The sequence below is a fragment of the Lates calcarifer genome, linkage group LG16_LG22, assembly GCF_001640805.2.
Source record: "Lates calcarifer isolate ASB-BC8 linkage group LG16_LG22, TLL_Latcal_v3, whole genome shotgun sequence".
NCBI lineage: Eukaryota > Metazoa > Chordata > Actinopteri > Centropomidae > Lates > Lates calcarifer.
In genome coordinates this window covers 6,256,036-6,275,992 of record NC_066848.1, presented here as the reverse complement: position 1 = coordinate 6,275,992, position 19,957 = coordinate 6,256,036, and the positions used below count along the sequence as shown (strand labels likewise).

At 39.0% G+C, this 19,957-nt stretch overlaps 1 protein-coding gene across 7 annotated transcripts in view; it reads left to right on the top strand.

Annotated features, from left to right (window-relative positions):
* Positions 1 to 19,957, top strand: part of adgrb3 (adhesion G protein-coupled receptor B3) — a 110,100-nt gene that overhangs the window by 73,681 nt on the left and 16,462 nt on the right. For all 7 annotated transcript variants that reach the window (XM_051076932.1, XM_051076934.1, XM_018693214.2 and 4 more), the window contains 7 exons: positions 1,643 to 1,789; positions 2,805 to 2,880; positions 4,970 to 5,072; positions 5,673 to 5,716; positions 15,780 to 15,906; positions 16,977 to 17,080; positions 17,260 to 17,362. In XM_051076932.1, the coding sequence (XP_050932889.1) occupies positions 1,643 to 1,789; positions 2,805 to 2,880; positions 4,970 to 5,072; positions 5,673 to 5,716; positions 15,780 to 15,906; positions 16,977 to 17,080; positions 17,260 to 17,362 (704 nt within the window). The remainder of the gene's footprint in view (positions 1 to 1,642; positions 1,790 to 2,804; positions 2,881 to 4,969; positions 5,073 to 5,672; positions 5,717 to 15,779; positions 15,907 to 16,976; positions 17,081 to 17,259; positions 17,363 to 19,957) is intronic.

The following is a 19,957-nucleotide window of genomic DNA, read 5'->3' as shown; positions in this document are numbered from 1 at the left end:
GTCTAGCCCCATCAGGCAAATGCAAAGCCCCATTTACCTGCAGAATTACCCAGAACCCTGAAAGACAGTCCCCCTAGCACCCTGTTGTGTTTCACAGCGTGCCTCGTGACTACAGCCACCAGCACAAACACACATAAACACACGCAACGCTCACCACTGCTGCTCCCGACATCTGGCGCTGTGTATAGGCCTCTTTGCAAATGGCAGGTCGTGTGGTGCTCTGTGATTTCATGCCTGCTGCTAGATCATCCCAAACACACAAGACACACCTTCACTGTCACAGATTTGACTCAAACATGGAGTCTTTCCAGGATTCAAATTGTATTACTGGCAGAGCACGAGGAACAATAGAGCTTTTGCATCAATGGTAGGATTAGCCTCAGCTTCCCCTCACTGAAGCACCACCTGACTGGGACTGGATGTGATACCAGGTACAGAACAGTACAGCTTTATCCTCCCCTTGTAATGGTGAGGCCTTTTGAGTTGATCCTGGGTATTTTCCTTGTCATTGCCTTAGTGTATGGACTGGCCTTTTATGGCATCTCAGCAGGGAGGTGAGAAGAGGAAAGAGTGATTAGGGAGATTACCTGTCTACGAGTTGTCCTGTGCCAGTGGTAGCTTTGATTTTCCACTTTAAACACTTGGTAAATGTGTACTTGGATGGTTTTAATGTTTTAATGTTGTGGCTGATCTGTATATATTTGGAGTACAGATTGTGCCTTAAATGACTGAAGCAGACTTTAAGTTTCAGCTCTGTTCTGCAAAGCTCAGGCAGAGATTTAGGAGATAAAACAGCTAACAAAAAATGCTCTGTCAGAATGATGTGATATTGCCCTATAGTGCAATATTACATCACATTTAAAGCATAAACGGAGTTTACAGCAGAGTGAAACTTTTCAACTGCAACACACCTGAAATCTCAGGATTTTCAGCCACAGTGAATTTGATTTTAATAAAGACAGAAAAATCACTTACATAACAGTGTTTCAAAAACACATTTCCTGTAAGCAGACAGCACCTCACAAAAACACAACAGATTAAAGAAATAGACATGGGAAATGCATTTATTCATATTTTACGCTGAGGGTAAGATTGATTTCATTTTCATATCTGACTGGCAAGTGTGAAGCTACAACCAGCAGCTGGTAACCTAAGCTAAGCAGAAAAATTGGAAAAGAGAGGAAAACAACTAACCTGGCCATGTCCAAAGTCACTGTTCACCTTTACAAAATGACAACTTTGTATACTTATACAGATAAAAAAAGATGTAATGCGTGAATTAGTGACAGAGCCAGGCTAGCTGTTTCTCCTAGTTTCCTGGGCATTAAGTGTATATCCAAAATTGTCTGCTCCTTTACCTGGCCAGCTGTAGCAGTTGAAATATAAGTTGTTTGTCCTTTCCAAAGTTTGGAAAGAGCAAACATGTTGTGCAGAAGTGCAGCAGCATTAAAAAAATGATACAAATCAGCCTAAAATCATGAAAATACTCATATTTATGTAGTAAACATAATACTGTTCATTGACTTTATGGTAAATGTAACTTGGCTGATTTTCTATGAGACATTCTACTAACTCTCAAATACTCCAAAATACATTATATTGATCATCCGTATTTTTGCATTGGTATGTTTGAATTCTGCAGTGGCCAGCATCCAGAGACTTCCAGCAGTGTCTGTGATGACTGACATCAACTTCCCCATGAAGGGTCGTAAAGGCATGGTTGACTGGGCCAGGAACTCTGAAGATAAAGTGGTCATCCCAAAGGGCCTCTTTGTTTCCCAGTCAGCAGGTACGTGACTGAATATATTTCACAGAGCCATCCTACTTCTAGTCAGACCAATCTTTCTTCGGGACCCTGAGCCACAAGGACAGTTTTCGTGGCACAAACTTTTTTTTTGGAGAATATACTTGTAAAGTTTTACTTCTGTTTAAAACCAGCAGAAACATTTCTAAAAACTGTGGAGGAAACCATAATGTGAGATTAATGTGTAGTGAATACATTATGATGGATTCAGTGGCCACTGCTGAGGAATGGAAAATAAATATCTTGGCATCTCAGCAAAAGCTGAAATGATTTTAGTTGAATTGCTTTGTCTGAAAACTTACACTAAGACTTACGCAGACACATCATTCTTCTGCAGAGGGTATTTTCTTAATGTTTTATGCTGCACAACCCCTTGTTTTGGGAAAGTGAAATAATGCTACAAGCCTTTGAACAAAGCCAGTTTGCTTGCCTGTGCTTGTTCAGTCACTGAGTTTTCCATCGACTCAGCATTTTCAGCATCCTTTCAAACAGTGCCAGTTGCCACTGTATATCGCAATCCAGAGCCAGACAATTTGGTTAATTGGTGTAATCAGTCTTATCTGGAATATATCAAAGATAACAAAACAAGGGATTGATTAGGAATCTGTGCCACGTGCCTAATCCCAGCCACTCTAATTTGGACAGTGTAAGAAGCTGATTCTAGAGGACACTTTAGCACTTTTCTTACTGGAGTCAACAAAGTCTGTTGCAGAAAGTTGCAAAAAGTACTCTTTGTCAAAAAAAAAAAAAAAAAATCTTTGTGTTATTGGCAGATACTGTACTGGCACCACAAACTAGCAGGTTTACTTAAGCCAAGTGTTACTCCCAATTACAACTCCACTGAGTTATGAAAACTTTACAGTATTCAGTATGGATATTTTGAACATTTACTTTTTTACATAAAATCTGGCAACAAGATTCACTTGTATAATGAGGTTGTGTGATACTAAAAGGACAATAGTGACAATAGTGTTAATTAATGCTTAATTTTCTCCCTTAGACATGGAAGGATCGCCCGTCTTCATTCTGGGAACAGTTCTTTACAAGACTCTTGGACTCATGCTACCTTCACCAAAGTAAGGGCAGCATATTTCCTTGTTGTATTTTCTGGTCTGCTGGCAAGAAGAAATACGAGACAGATTTAATCCTTGGGAAGCAGCAGAGGTGTCCATTTTTATTCAAAGTAGTAGATCAAGTCTTAGAAACAGGCTGTGTCTGACTCCTGTGTCCCTGAAATGTTCCACTCTAGAGGCATGAAATTAAAAGTTTCAAACAGGAAGAGAGAAAATCAAATTACTGTGCTGCTATGCTCTATTTTAAGCTAAAGTTAACGATTTTGAGGTTACTTTCAATTAATGATTCTTCATCTCCTTACTGCTAACAAAGATCTGCTCATTTTAATGCAAAGTGTGAACCTCAAATGAGGGGTTTAGTAAAAGAAACCTGCCTATTGTAGCATGGAATATGTAGTTAATTAAGGATGACATTAGTGCCTGGAAGAAGCAGCAGGGCGTCTCAAACAAACACCTGGTGTCAGACCCCAATCAACAAGTCCCTGGCACAAACGTCCCAAGGACAGAGCGGTCATTCCAGGACCAGCCAGGCCAGCTGTCACAGGTGGAGCAGCAGCCCTCTGTGCACATGTGGATAGGAGGCTCATAATGGGACGGAGAGGTTCACTCTCTCTGGACTAACAGGAAAATAAGCTGATCTTCCATTTGCCAAAATTCAAGCTTGTGAAGTTACAAAGTTACAAGAAAACAACTTTCTTGCCATCAAGTGTCAAAAGTCTCTCAGTGTACTTAAGTGCAGAGAATGAGGAGAATAAAAAGAATATTTTATCAACCATATAATAGCTGGAGATGGTTTATGAAACAGGACTATAATGCCAGATTTTAAAAGTGTAGGATACAAAGAGACATTCAGTTCAGGCGAGCCTTTGATTTGTACTCTGTTTTCTGGTCTGCTTGGATGTTTTGAACACCTATCAAATATGCTGTATAGCCACTGTCACATCTAATGGGGAGCTTTTTAAGTCCTCCTGTTAGTGAGTGTGTGATATAAATAACAGGAGTAGAGGCTGATCTTCCATTTGGCAAATTTCAAGCTTGTGAAGTTTGAAATGAGAAAATAACTTTCCTTCCAGTAAATGTCTCTTGGTGCACTTAGAGTGGAGAACTAAAGAACATATCCATTTACTCCATTGATTTCCATTTTAATGTAGGTCCAGAAAACTGGCTTGTACCATATGAAAAGTCCGATAAGAATATTCTCAGTGCAAGTGGTGCTGGTAGGACAGGGGGCTGCTGCAATCTCACCTTTACTTTCTTTGTATATTTGACAGTTCTCTTCCTAGTGGGAAGTGCTTGTGGATTTCAGCTTCTAATAAAAAGAATATTCTGTCAACTGTACAATAGCTAGAGATGCTTTTTGAAAAAGAACTATAATGCCAGATTTTAAAAGCGTAGGATACAAAGAAACGGCTCGTTGAGTTCAGGCGAGCCTTTGATTTGTACTCTCTGTTTTCTGGTCTGCTCAGATGTTTTGAACACCTGACAAACATCCTTTACAGTTTAATGGGCAGCTTTTTGAGTGTGTAATATTTGGGTTAGTTTTCAACAGAAGCTGCACTAGAGAAAAAACCTTAGACTAATACAGAGCTAGTTTAAAAATTGATTTAAAGAACTTGCACTCTGAATTTTAGATCATTTGATTAGCCAGCAGTAAGGAACTTTAAATTCAAAATACATGCTCAAAATCTTCTCAGAAACCCCAAATCATGTTTTAATGCCAGCGTTCCTTATGGATCCCACATAAGTCTCACTGACGCTGCATTTAAATCTAATCCTTAAGTGTTAATGCCTCTTCACAGAGCATAAAAAGAGTCCTCAGGTGTTTGAAGTGAATTCAGGGTTAAGGCTTTGAGCACTGGGAATATTGTATGATGTTCATCCTTTATAGCCATAAGCTGAATGTAACAATTCCAGGGATATAGGGTATGCTAACACAGTTAAGCTTATATGTAAGACAGGAGCTTTTCTGCATTGTCACGGTGAAGAAGGTTGTTCAGCATTTGACCCTCAATGACAATTAACCAGTGTGTGACAGGAACATCCAAGAAATTTGATTTGTTTTCTAATTTTTGGACATCTCTGTTTGACTCAGGAACCACACAGTTGTAAACTCCAAGGTCATTGCTGTGACTGTGAGACCTGAGCCCAAGGCAACTGAGTCCCACCTGGAGATTGAATTGGCTCACCTGGCAAATGTAAGCACCACGGTCATTCTGTCATTTCTAATCACCGTATCCACAGTATACAGTAAATACATCTTCATATAGATCAGCAAATAAATGTGATGCTTTTACATATGAATATTTCTTTTCATGTTAATTTTGATGCAAAAGCTAAAAGCTTCCATTCTCAATGCTGCAAAAGAGTTTTTATCTGTTGACTGCATGTTCTGTGCAAATGACCACAGCACATATCACCTCCCATTAGCTAGCACGCAGTGGTGGTTAATTGGCTCCATAATTAATTTGCAAGCACCCGGTGTCAGGAGAGTGCACTGCAGTCAGATAATTACAAGGACAATCCCTTTTATGATCCAGGCCTTTTTATTCATCTTAGAGATAAAGTGCATGCAAGTCTGAGCGGGTCAGAGAAAACGTGTGTGTGTGTGTGTGTGTGTGTGTGATGGTAATCCTCAGTCCAATTTGTGGTTTCTGTGTGATCCATGAAACACATTTTCAAAAGATCTACACAGAAGGACAAATATGCAGTTGATTTATAATGACAGTGATGATAATGATGATCAATTATCATCATAATTTACCTGGTAAACATTTTGTCCTTTTTCTGCCTTTCAGGGAACAATGCACCCTTACTGTGCCCTGTGGGACAGCACCATAATGTAAGTGGGCATGCTCTTTCACTTTTGTCACTTTTCTTTCACTCAATATATTAAATATCAAGGTAATAGCACTGTATCAGTATTACCCACTTGTTATAGTACTTCTCTACACCTCTGGAATTGTTTTTTTGTGCATCCTCCGTTCATCTTCAAAAATCAGAATAAGACATAGCTCTTGCATATGTCTTTGGAAAGAAGCTGGGTAACCCAATAAATCAGCAAATAAAGAAGTACAGATACAGAACTGAAAATAAACCTGCAATGCAAAATTTCACATGAAATCCTTATCATCTGGTGGACAAAATGACCAAAATACCTTATGAGATAATAAAAAATCCTCTTATGAAGCATACTGTAGGATGTTTATGTTTAGCTGAGACTGTCACACATGTTAATTTAAGTTTATACAGTTTTTCAGAGTCTTCAGTGTGTTTGAGTCAGTGTTGGTGTGGTTCTGCAGATGCAATGCTCCTGTGTTCAGCATATGCTTGGTATTCATGACTTGGTCAAAAGTCCTCACCTAATATGAGTCACTCATGAGTCATAAGTTCACTCCTGTATATCTCAGCTATACAGACACTAAGCTGCACACTACAGAATTTTAAGTTAAACATTAAGTTAAGTTAAACAGTTTCATTAGCAGTATGTGTTGGCTTCAGCAGACATCTGAAAAAAGCAAATGCATTTTTTTCAAGCTGAATGTTGATAAGGCAACTTACAGAGATATTAACAGGCCAAATAGTCACTGCTTAAAGTGCTGGGACATCAGTAATAAATACTGCAGAATCATGTAACTTAGCAAGGGGGAAAAAAACCTTCTAAAAACCATGAGGATATATGAAAAATATAAGAAAATTGCATTAGCAATAAGAAATGCCACACAACAGCCAGGATTTTGAGATAAATAAAAATCATACATAATCACTACAACATTTAAACATTATAAGCATTATAAAGAAAGGTATAGTATTGGGTCACATTATATTGTTTTGTAAATTTTTTTCATTATTCTGTCCACATCCTACACATATACACACCTAATTAATGCTTTTCTGAAACTTAAGTTGGCTGCTTGATAGATTGACCTTTTACACTGGGCTTGTTTTGCCAGAGTTTGGTGTTGTGATGCTGTTTTAATGTGATTCGATGTCACCTTGTTTGCAGTGGAATGATTTTTGTTCTTGCAGAGTTAACATTTGACAGCAATGTTCTTGTTACTGTGTCACTTGATAAAGTTGTTGGAGCTTTTCTACCAGAGAAAGTCAGCTTTTCTTGCTATTTTGCTTTCAGGCCCGTTCACTGCTTTAGCCAGGAGTCGACTATTTACTAATTACATTAAAAAAGGAATAATAGCTGATAGCTGTGAATAATTTAGTAGTTAGAAGCCTTAATTTTATGGTAAACCTTATTTAAATACTATTTATGGCTAGGAGTTTTTGAGCAATAGCCATTCAGCTTATTTGCATTTTGTAATTGTCTCTCTACATATATAGTACCTTTAATTGTCACTAGAAGAGTTTGCTTCTCCTGTGTGGGATTCAAATTGCATAATCAAGCACAGGAAACAATGCACACATGCACTGGAAGTGATGCAGAAGACAAGTGCATGCATGCTTGCATGTCACGTCCTGTAATGTGGAAGAAAACATTTGGTATCATTGCTGAATGCAGTGAATCCTCTCAGCTTATGGTTTGTTTGTGTGCGCTGTAAACAGACACAGGAGTTGCTCTCCTTCTGCTTGCATTTCTGACAAAGTAGCTACTCAAGGCATGTTTGCTTCCCCCAGTGGTCGATACATTTGTTTTTTGAACACAACTTGAGAACCTGTATTATTAAGAGCTACTTTACGTAACCACTAGTAGCCAGAGCTGAAATCTTAATCTTTCTAACCTAACTCAGATCAAACTTGTATTTAAATGGTTAGATTAGTGCTGTAACTGGATTGATAAATCTACTGCTCTAAAACAGGCATAATAACACATTACTGTGTTAAAGCACAGTCCTGCCCTTTGCAACTCATTATATTTAGGATATATTTTGAGTGTACTTATTAATTCACGTGAAGTTGGATGAGCATATACTGGAAATATTTTTGATTTCATTTTTGCTTTATTTGTGGGAAACCTAATAGCAGCTGTGGATGAACCAGCTTACTTTGAAATAGCATGTGAATTGTGCATGGTCTGTCCTCTATCATGGTATTTGAGGGCAACCAGTCTATTTTTGAACAGCAAAGATACAACTGGGACAACTCTGCTCCATTCTCTTTCTCTGACTTTCACAAACCAAGTATTTAATATCAGCATTTTTTCTGTTTTACACTAAGTCATTTCAATCAGAGAACCACTGAATGACTCCATGGTATGATTATCTTGTTCATTTCAAACAGTTGGCTCGTCCTATTACAGAATAGCAGCCACTCTCCGGACTCATTGAGGGGGTAATACACCATCTGTCAGCCATGTTGGCTCAAACCAAATGAGAGTGCTCACTGTAACAATTAGCAGAATGAAAATGTTGTTCACAAGTGGAGAACTGTGTCCTCTGTGTTTCCCGTTGCACTGACTCGTTGTGGTCCAGATACAGAACATGAGAATACTGAGCTTAACACTGGAGGCAACTACATTAAAGCTGTGAGGCTGAGACAGCTGCCACACCTGAGACTCTGCTGCTTTATTTTCACCACAGGGGTAGAAACCTGAGGCATGTATTCTTACGTGACAACACTAGGAAAAACTGCTGCTGAAAAAATTTGTCTGTTTATGTAAGCAACTGGGAGGGCAGTTTTAAGAAGAGAACATGCTGTTCATCACTACAAGCTGTAGCTTGATATTGTGGTAGAATCTATACAGTCTTCATTTGCATTGTGGCTCTCTGTGCTTGTCCCATATTTTGCACTGCAGACAGAAGTAAATAGGTACATTTTTAATACGGTGCTATTAAATTTAAAAAACCACAAAACTCCAAAAATGTTATGTTCTGTTTTAGTAGAGGAGAAAGTACGAGCAATAAGAGAGATGGTTTTGACATGTTTTTATATTTGATATTTTTCACTAAAACTAAGGCACTGCCTTAATGAGAATAATTTGATATGTTAAAATCAATCAATTTATGGGAAAGTAAGCCAACAAAATAATTAAGAATAACAAGGAATAGGCACAAAACTGAGCAGTTCCCTCTCACCAGTGCTGAGTAGTTTGTTGAGACTATATTAGCCACATCTTTGAATACAGTTATTCTTAGCAAGTAAACTAAGCAAAATTGCTTGCCTGTCAGTGCTACCATTGTCGGTTTGATGCCATGTGCTTTCCCCTATTGTCATGTTTTGACTAGTTGTGTATCTCTGTAGGATAATCTGCTGCACCTGGCTGGCCTAGTGATTACCTTTAAAGTGGAAAGCAAATGCAGTAAAGAGTGAGACAGAAATATAAATAAACATGCTGATATGCAGCTCTTCATGTGTGTGGAAAATAAAACACTGGAGCATCCAGAGAGCCAATATCTTTTTCTTTTTTCTTTTTTTAATTTACTCTTCAAGTCTGCAGCTCCACAGGACCTAAAGTAAACAGGTCAGATGCATACACTTTATTACTCTTTGAAATGTCAATATTTTCAGCTATCAAACAAGCCTAAAATTACCAATATCCCACCACTGTGCCAAGGGGGAAAACACTTGATTTTAGATCAGTAAACTTCCCTGTTGTGTTCAAAAACAAAATTTTGAGTGAATCCACTCAAGAATGCAGCAGATTTGTTCTGAACTGTAAAAGTTTTTTTTTATATATCATTGTGAGTCCAGCATGAGTTGAAATCAGATTATTTTTCAGCCTGTCTGATCTTACGACTCATCATTCCTCTTCTTTAAATGGCTTGGAAAGACTAATTAATCTCATTTTGTACTGTACTGTAGTCACTTGTATGTTTTCTGTCTCTGTCTCTCTTATTCCAGACTGACACTAAATTAGCAGAAAAGGAAATTTACGGAATGACATTACAAGCTAGTTCTTGCCTTTTGGCATTCCCCTGCAATTAGATACCGTAAAAATCCCCTGAATCTTTGCAAAGCTGTGTGTCCTTCTGACTTAATAATCACAGATGTTTTAGCATCCCCTCTTTGATTACCCAGCAGAGTCCTGTGGAGGCCACGCATTAAACTGAAAGGATGACCTTTATCAGTGAAGACTTGTAGATCCTGCAACAACTTGCAGCATCCAGATTAACAGCATCTCAACCCTTCCTTAACACAGCTTTAAAACACAGCATTTTTACTGACTGTCGCATTTATCACACCTCTACTTTATATTTTTCAGATTTATTTCCCCTTATTTAATCTTTTTGCTTGATATCCTTAGCACTGTGAAAGTAATAAATTATATTATTACTACTGTGCTCCTGCTTGTATTAAATGTTGTTTCCTTTTACAGTGCAGTATAACCAAACAGATTGATATCTTTATGGCAAAACATGCATGATACATAACTGCAGTGGGAAACAATGTGCTGAGCCTCAGAGCACAGAATTAAATGTTTCTTCCTGCTAATATCACACAGTTTCTACTTGAGGTAAATAATAACAGCTTAGAGTGCTAAAATGAAAACTGTAGGAGACGTCTTGTAATAGCATGAGACCATGCAGCACCAAGCAGTTTATTGATGGGTTTAATTGTTTTGTTTTAAATAGTACAAGTACTAGACATTGTAGACACTGACAGCAAACTTTTCAGAGATAATTTCAGAGCGATTATGATGGTAGACAACCTGCTGATTAGACTTTCAAACGTGTGACAACAAAAATATAATTACCCGAACTGATGAGTAATAAATGCTGTATTCATCTTTTACTAATGAACTACCTCCATACAGTAGTTATATCTAAGATTACTTAGTGCTATTCAGTTCAGACCATGAATTTACCTGGAACTTTCTATTTCCTGTGGAATCAAAGCCTATTAATCATTCATGTGTCAAGGCAAGAAGAGCAGCTGCTGCAGCTTTAGGTTTTACAAACATCTGGAGATCCTGGATTTTAGCCAAAGAGGCCACACTTAACACGAAGCAGCACTGAAGAGCCGGGAGAAACCTCTGTTGCAAGTTACAGATCTCCATCACCTGGGTCCTAGTTTAACTACAAACAAGAATCTACCATCTTAAATGAAGTCACGTAATGCCTCAGTGGTAGTCACTTGCTTTATGTTGCATCACAATTGAAGCTGAGATGTAGAACTTTTGCAGTTATGACCTGGTTTTATACGTAATATTACACCATGTGACAACTCAGGGGAATAATCCAGAACATTTACCCATGAAGTTAACAGTGTAAACATTACACAGAGTATTTCATTTTATGCACTGTTAAAAGAGTGATTCATATTCATAAACATCGTAAATATTGCTGTCATTTTGATTCATGTTGTAATTAATAATATTTGTCTCCACTTTGATCCTTTTAATGTACTTAACTTTAAAGCTACTTAAGAAGTTCGACAAGTTGCATAAACAGTAAATGCACCTGCAGCTGGTGATATACTGTATATTTAGGTCTCACAATTCACTTCTCCAGCTCCAGCTATCTTTCACTTGAAGCTGATTTTAGGTTCCATCTTTCTAATTCTGTTGAAAGTGCTCTCTAATGTTTTGTCTTCTTTGACGTCAAGCTTTTTTGACATTCCCATATCTGAGATCAGCTGTTGTCAAAACTTTTTCACATCATAGACCCTCAAACAGACACATTTTCTCCACTTGATCAGATTTAGTCCCAAGGACCTGCCTGGGGAGATTTCTGTTGTCTTTAGGTTGGTTTTGAATGGAATCTGTCTACGCTGCTGATGGGGAGAAGATAATGGAGAGAGTGTTGCTTTTTTTAATTTCTGGTGGATTCATTTATTGCAAAATTAAACCACTCCTGTTTTTACTTGAGTCCTCTGGTCGTCCGATTTGCAGTGATCTCTGTGTGCTGTTAAAGGACGTCAGCAGGCAGAAGAAGTCACGATGTGGTCGATGTTTACTGTAATTCTAAGCTTCGCTCCAGCAAGGACTCGTGATGGGTCGATGGGGACACTAACCATGCATTAGTTGACAGCAGGATGCATTGCTGTGTTTGTGTGTGTGAGCAAGCACAGGATGTGAGTTGTGGTAAATCACATGTAAACCCTGAGATAGTACATCATGTGATGACTCAGTGAGCAGTTCTCACTAACTTGATTCTGTTTGATTATTCTACTTGTAAATATAGTGTCAACACAAATTTAAATACCTCACAATAAAAATTATATGGCAATAAAAAGTTGTGTTAAAATGAATACTGATGCAGTGATAATAGGCATAATTAATATTAGCAGGGGCATACTTGACTCTATGTGCACCTCCAGAGTTATTCACATTCTCAATAACAAATCCAAACTGCCTTTTGCTTGTCTACCTCCTTTTCCCACTCAGGATTAATAAGATTTTTCTTGTTACATAAAAATATGCACTCATTTTTCTTTTCTTTTCATTCGGTTAACACACCCAGTGCGACCCAAAGGCTGATGTAAATTGCCCGTCATCAAGATATCCAAGATTGATGGAATATTTTCCCAGCATTGCCCCAACCCTCCTCTGCCTGTCATTGTGTGTCAGTCTTTCAAGGCTTTATAAAATTGCCTAAAGTGCATCGCCTTAGGCATCCTTTAAGCCCCCAGCCCAGTGTCTGGTTAATCTAATGTGGGCATGCAAGGAATTTAAAGGGGTTTTTGGATGGTTATTCTTCATTCCTTGAAAAATAAATGGCGAGCAAAGCAGTCTCATAGGCTAAAATGACTGATGACTGTGTGAGAACAGCACAGGCTAAAAGACTGTAACCATAGTCTGGACATTTGGTTTATAAAGCTGCATCATCTTGTTTGGCTGGACAATCATGAGGTTACAGAGCTTCACTGTTTGACTCTAAAGTGCACTTCTTGGATATCTGGATAAGCTATGAGTTCAGTAATAAGATCTCTATGGCCAGAGGAACTCAATCTGTCAAAGTTCAGCAAGCAACACAAACCTAATAGGAGTTTTTAGTAACTGTCTATCTCTCTGTTTCAGTAAGACACAGCAGTTTAAATACTGAATGTGCCTAAAGCTTTGTTGACTTTTTGTGTCACTCCACTGTGTCTTGACAGCTAAATATGTTAAAACTGGAGCACGATCAAGTTCTGTCATAAATTTCAATCCTGGAAGTTTCAGTACAAAGTTGTCAAAACATCACTGCAAGGATGGAAAGTGGTCAACAAAGGGTATGTGATGAATGTCATGTCATCAGTCTCACTGTGGTTAACATCAACGCTGACACTTTCTCTCGGGGACATTTTATATTCTAGGGCCACCAACTCCCGATAAGGTCAGACAACACATCAAATGTGGCATACATAAATCCCCAGTCAGGGATGTTCTCCTGTCAGCCTCTCCCACTGGCACAAAAGAAAGGCAAACATCTAGCAAGTCAGAAGTTAGAAACAGATCATGTCGAGGATTGAGTCCTCAGCGGGGGAGTGGTGGATTCATCCCAAAGTTATCAAGAAGTGGAGGCATCACTCGCTCTGTCAGTCTATCATATCACAAGAAAGAGTGCATTGGAGAGAGGTTTTGCCTCTGAATGTAAGAATCATGTTTTGAGATTGCAGCACCACCATGCACAAAGGGTGATCTCCAGTGGGCAGCTGTGTGATGGGTGTGATGCTGTTTGGTCACCCAGCGACTTCATATGGCCTGTCTCTCTGGGATTACCTTAAACAATGAAAAGCCTGCACTGCTATTGAAGGATGTGTTCACTTTCTTTTTTGCCCAAGCCACATTACAATGTTGTTTTCTATCATGTACTACCTCTTTAAAGTGCTTTGGGCTAGTGTCAGCAACATGTTTTTTTGTCAGTGACTGGAGGTCATACACCCATGCAAGGCTTTATCTTAACTGTCTTTTCCCATAGGCATGGCTCCTATTATGGTACTAAACTAGGGTCTTTATTGCACCCACAGGTGCCTCATAGTAACCACCCATGTGACTACCAGAAATGTTGTTTTGTGCCTATATCGTGCTCTCATTCAGCTTAAAGCTTAAAGAAATTCAATTATCTTCAAATATAAAGAGTCTTAGAGCATTTTTAATGTTAGTGGAGGTTCTTAGGGTCTCTGTTTCTTCAGTGTAGCTCAGTAGGTCTACACCTATGAGGACCTGTTTGAGAGCCTCACCACAGACTTTTGCTTTTATTTATTATTGTGAAATGTCAGCGTTTGAACCTTCCTTTATGAAGCCATTGAGGAAAACCTTGAAAAATTAAGTCAGCAGAATGGTGCATCCATTATACTCTGGTAGACCTTTAAGATGTGATTCAGGGGTCCAGCAGTTTCTCCTATAAGATATGTCCTCCTCTGCCACTGGAGTAAATAGGCTTCTTAGAGTTACCTTTATACTCTACTAAATGCAATGTCACTTTTTTTTTTCTTTTTTCTTTTTTTTAAATTCAGTTTACTACTGAGAACTTATTCTGATACCAATGTCATTTTTCCTTATGAAATGCTTTTCATTTTAAATCTGTTTAAGACAGCTTCATGAGAGTGCCACACTACAGAACATTTACTGTCTACTGGCTTTATGTGTGCAGTCTTGGGGCAAAGCAAAAGCATGCATGCATCAGTTGTTTGCACAAAACAGTCACAACCCAGTTAAGAGAAGAGATGAGGGGGGGCAACACGGTGAATGTTCTTTTATTGTTTTATGACTGTGCACAGACAGGCCAGGGTATAGTGTTCGGCCCTGTGGTTGGAAATTTGCAACTGGCTCCACAGTCCCTTCCAGGAACAATAAATATTGCTGCCATATTGATCAAATGACAAAGCAGGATTGCCTCACACAGCAGAGGCCACTTGGCACACAAATCAACAGCTAGTACGCTTTATATTGTCCTAAATCAGTGGTATGAGTCCTGTTCTAGCTTTTGTCATAGGAGTGAGTAGGATTCTGCAGAGTGAATAAGACAACAAAGTGTCTTGCAAGACAACAGGTGTTTGCTTGAGCGTTTGTGACAGGAATCTTAATATTAGGTTATGTGTTGCGGCAAAAAGGCTGCACTCTGAGCACAGTCGTGTTTAATTGTCTTTGTCAATAAAGTTTTCACGTGGGATGTTCTAATCAATGAGGTTGATTCTTCTGAAGATTGAAAATGAGTGGGGGCGAATGACAAATGGAAGAGAGACGCTCCTTTCATTTCACCTACTAGTGGTGTGAAGTGGGGACCGGCTGCAACCATTTGCGCTGCTTCCGCGGGGTGGTATTAGTTCTGCAGTGTTTTTTCTAAAGCGTTCCACACCGAGGAGTGGCAACTTTCGTGTAAAATGATTTTCAGGAATAATTCAAAAGCACCATTTATTCCCGTCACTTCATTAGACCTGCAGCCGAATAAACAGATCCTGCGACAGCGTGCGTTTATTTTTTCATTGTATCAACCTCCCCCTCTCACGCCAGCAGAGAGGAACAGAGTATCAGTCTGATGCTGTCCACCGTTTCCAGGGTGAAAATCCCCCTAAGGAAGCATTCAAAAGCTGCTAATTAAAACAGCTGAGGGGAAAAAAATCAACCGAAAAGAAAAAAGACAGGATAACAGGGGCATTGAGAGGGAAAAAAGGAATACAGTCGTTTGGAAAATATTTAGAGGAATAGGAAATCACGCAGAAAGACATACAGGTAAATATGAAACGCTCTTATCTGTAAGCATTATGGGGGACTAATGGTGTTTTGATATCAGTTGTTGGTATTTATCTGCGTATAGCGAATCAATCAGCACCGGTTTGCTTGGACAGCTCCGCGCGTCCTCCCCCTCCTCCGTGTCTCTCTGCCTCTCTATCTGCTCCAGCTGAAATGCTGTTTGTAGCCACACACGAGCCGTGTCGATGTGTCTATTCGCTTTTTTATGTAACAGTCTATATGGCTCTATAGCTCTCGATGAAAATAAATAAATAAAAACCCGATGCGATGTCGATAAGTCCTGTGAAGTCGTGCCACCGCTGGAATTAAACCTCTAATTGCCTCTGCCTTCTTCTTGCAGGAACGATTCTTGGGGAGCCTGGTCCACAAAAGGATGTAAAACGGTGCTTACAGATGCATCCCATACAAAATGCTTATGTGATCGTGTATCTACCTTCGCCATTTTGGCTCAGCAACCAAGAGAAATAGTAAGTAGGCTATTGATTTGTTATTCATTGTGGGTTTTATAGGCTAATGTAAAGGAGAAACGCTGCCTGTCTGTGTGTGTGTGTGTGTGTGTGTGTGTGTGCTGGTGCGAGTGGAAATTGAATCTTTGGTGTGCTAATCCCGTTAAATAGTAATTCAGCGGTAAAGGGAGATTGTGGGGGATATTTTCTAGTTTGCACATAGATTTAGATAACTCTGTGTGCGCGCGTGCACGCGCGAGGGTGTGTGCATGCTGATGCTTGTGTGTCAATGCCTCTTCTTCTCATCAATCAAATGCACATTATGGTCTGAGATAAAAGTTTCATATTTAACATTTTTACGCTGTTTTCTTCTCTGACATCAGAAAACCTATAGCAGGTTCTGTAAGTGAGATTTTTAAACTACGTTTTCATTGTCATGTGCTGAAATTAGATTACTGTAAAGGAACCAGAAGCCTGTAATTTCGTGAGAAGATAAAGTAATTAACATTGAGAACATGGAGTACTTACACTGTGGCCTCTGCATTAGTACATACACAGTAGGAATTGAGATGACACAAAGAAATCTATTACCTTCTGCTCTATCAGGCCTGCAGCATTTAACAGCAGAATGACAAACATTAATTCTGACCTGAGATTGCATTTTTGGTAATGATTGTCTGAATCATTAGTATACAGTGCGTCTAAAGGTAGCTCCAAATTTCAGGCCTGTGATTGACCAGCTTACATGATTTCAAATGTGACTAAGTAAAACAAAATGAAGACAGAATCAAACAATACTTTGATGCACTTGAGCTTAGATTTCAGTGTCTTTGCTTCAGCTTCCATTGTTTTGTAACATAATTTCCAGCACAGATAGGTGGAAAGTTTTGGTCATGTATCTAAACAACCTTCAAGCCCACGCACACACCTCAAACCTCACAGTACATTAAGGAACCCACTGTGGAGTATTCAAATTGGCGGTGGTTGTTTTGATTGGTTCCCTCTCTGGGCAACAATAAAGATTTACTGTCCTGTATGAACCACATCCAACCTCCCACTGACGGGTTTATCTTGCTCCGTCTCCTCCACAGACCATGGAGTACTCAGGGGTCCCATCTGTGACATTGATAGTTGGCTGTGGTCTGTCTTGCCTCGCCTTGATCACGTTGGCAGTGATCTACGCTGTGCTATGGAGGTAACTGCAACACTTTCAAGACATAAGCTACAACCACATGATGATGTTGCATTTGTAAATTTATATACATCTTATTTGTTTAATCATTTAGTAACAGTCAAGATACCCAAACTGAACATCTAGCTACAAATTGAAAAATGCATTGATTTAATTGCTTTGATCATTCTTTCTTTTTTTAGATATATTCGCTCTGAACGATCCATCATCCTGCTCAACTTCTGCTTATCTATAATCTGCTCAAACATATTGATCCTTGTTGGACAAACGCAGACCCACAATGTGGTAAGTGTTATTTAAGTATTCAGCACACAGTGTGGGATTGTTTTGTGTATCAAAAGGTAATGGTGCAGAGGAAAGCAACTGGCCTTGAACTAAGCTAAGGACTCTTTATTTTGTAAGCACTTCTGTAATGTATAAAATGTGTTGTGACAGCTGTACAGAGGTACAGTGTAGCATTAAGAATATTATTAAGTTCCTCTTTGTGATTTTAAAATACAAACAGCAGCAGAAACTTAAATCCTATTCACCTTTTCCCAGTCAGTTTGAGAAATGCCAATCAACTTTTCTCTTATTTTGAAAAGGCTGGGATTTTAATCAATAGTATATCTAATTCTTCATTCACCAGATGTTCAATCTACAAAGCAGTGCCTTTTGGATGCCAGATGTTATCTCTGTCATTGATAGCACAAAAACAAGAGTATAACAGTTAGATTATAGCTTCTTCCAAGTAAATTACTCATTTTCTTTTTGGTCTTGCACTAAGAAGCCCTTCATATTTCATCCAAATGGAAAATTAAGTGTTTCTAATGACTCTATAAGATGTAACTCTACTCTGTGTTGGCTCAGGACCATTGGTCTTCACTCAGGTGTTTCATTGTCCTCTGGTAAACTTGAGACAACCCCAATTTGTTGGCTCTGAGACAGTGATGATCTTTAATTGGAACTGAAGGTGTGATGCCAGAAAGAAAGCTACAAAAAGAAAGAACAAAAGAGGTACAGTCAGATCACTTTGAGATGAGATACTGATGCTAGACTTATTGCAGTGGATCAGACGTGAAGCACTGCAATCATTAACAAGTCAGAATAGGCATTTGGCAGTAAAGGAGATTCGACCAGCGTAGGAGCAGAAAGGCAGACATGATGCACACCAGGAGACATAGTGCACCAGTCAATCAGAGGACTAATGAAATTATTGTGATGCCACCCTGAAAGGATCCTGTAATGGTGACAATAAAGCACAGCTTAAAAGTTGTGTTAGAGGATAAAAGCAGATCTCATGCTTAGATTTGCTGTGCAGTGTGCATTACAGAAATTACTTAAAGCCATCACAGACGGATATGAAACTTTTTTTTTTGTTCAGATGTCAGTGAGTGCTGAAGTTAAGATCAAGTCAGCAGGATTCAAAAAGACAACAGCTACAATTAAAGAAGGGCCGCTTCCAATAAATATGTATCACTTCCTCTCTCCGGCTTCGTAACTAGCCAGTAAACAAGTGGCTAATGTAAAAGATTGTTTGGCAAAGAGTAGCTGGGATTTACAAGCTGCCCACACAGATGCCCTTCTCAGTCATTTGGCAGCACTGCAGAATGACACATTGTCCAATTACACAGACATTTATTGTGTAACCATATTCTCAGTATACCTTTACCTTTTGAAAGGAACACACTGTTGTTTTTTCTCATCTCATTATGTCCCACTGCTTTTTATTAATCCACTCTCTCTAGATCAACAGCACACGTAAAACAGCCAGAATTCTATGTGTGTTGGGGTATTACATCATTAGAAATGCATGTGTTGGTGCTGTACAGCATGGCCACATTCACTGTGTCACTTATAGGTATGACTTATTCTGGGAGCAGATGGCCCTACCAGCAGTTGGGGCTCATATTGGAACAGACCCTACTCATAAATCAAAATGCTTCTCCCTATTAATTTCCCCATGTTCAATGAAAACTGAATCAGGAGTGATGAATGAATGAACAAAATGAAAAATTGTATGAAGTGCATTTGTAAACCTACAATGTCTGGTTTCTGGTGACACTATAGATTAGCTATGAACAAAGAGTACTAACTGTATCCATTCACCAGAAACTGAATTGGTTTCTTATTATGCGGACCATTTTAATCTCATAAAATAACAAAAAACAGCATCTACACATGATCTGTTCATCTGTTTCCTTACTGGCCCTTACATATCTGGCACACAGTAGTAAGTAAGACTATGAATGCACAAAGCTTTAGGGCATTTTTAACACTGAGCTGATTTGAAGCCTTGTCAGATTTAAACAGGGCTCCCGTCATCTCCTGTCTTGATTATGAGGACCACCACTTAACATGGAATACTCACTCGGCATGCTTCTAATAGGGTATCTGTCTCTGAAATCTGCAAAGAGATTATGTGGTTTTTAGAAAATCCACTGACATATTGAACATGTTGTTTTAGTGTCTTCTTGAGTGACTCGACAAACTACCTTGACTGACTCACCGGGTGCCAAATTAAAGCAGCACTGAGTAATTTATTCCTAATGGGCCAACATTGTTATTTATACTGAACAATAAAGCTGCATTCCTAATTGTTTTTATACTAACAATGGCTCCACTGACTGTGCGTAAAGTGAAGAAGGTAACTTGTAATGATGAGCCCACAGAGAATTATCACCTAACTCAGCAGTTTTCTTCAGCTTTGCGGAGCTTTTTAGTGTCTTTCAGCTCATTGTTTTGGTTTTACACCTTGCAACTTTGCTGCTTTGGTTCCCACTGATGACTCTCATCAACCTTGTTTCCAGCAGCAGCCAGAGGAAGCAGGTTCATGACTAGCTGGTGACCATTTTGAAACATTCAGCCTCAAAGGAGAATTATTTCCCGCCGGAGTGGGTG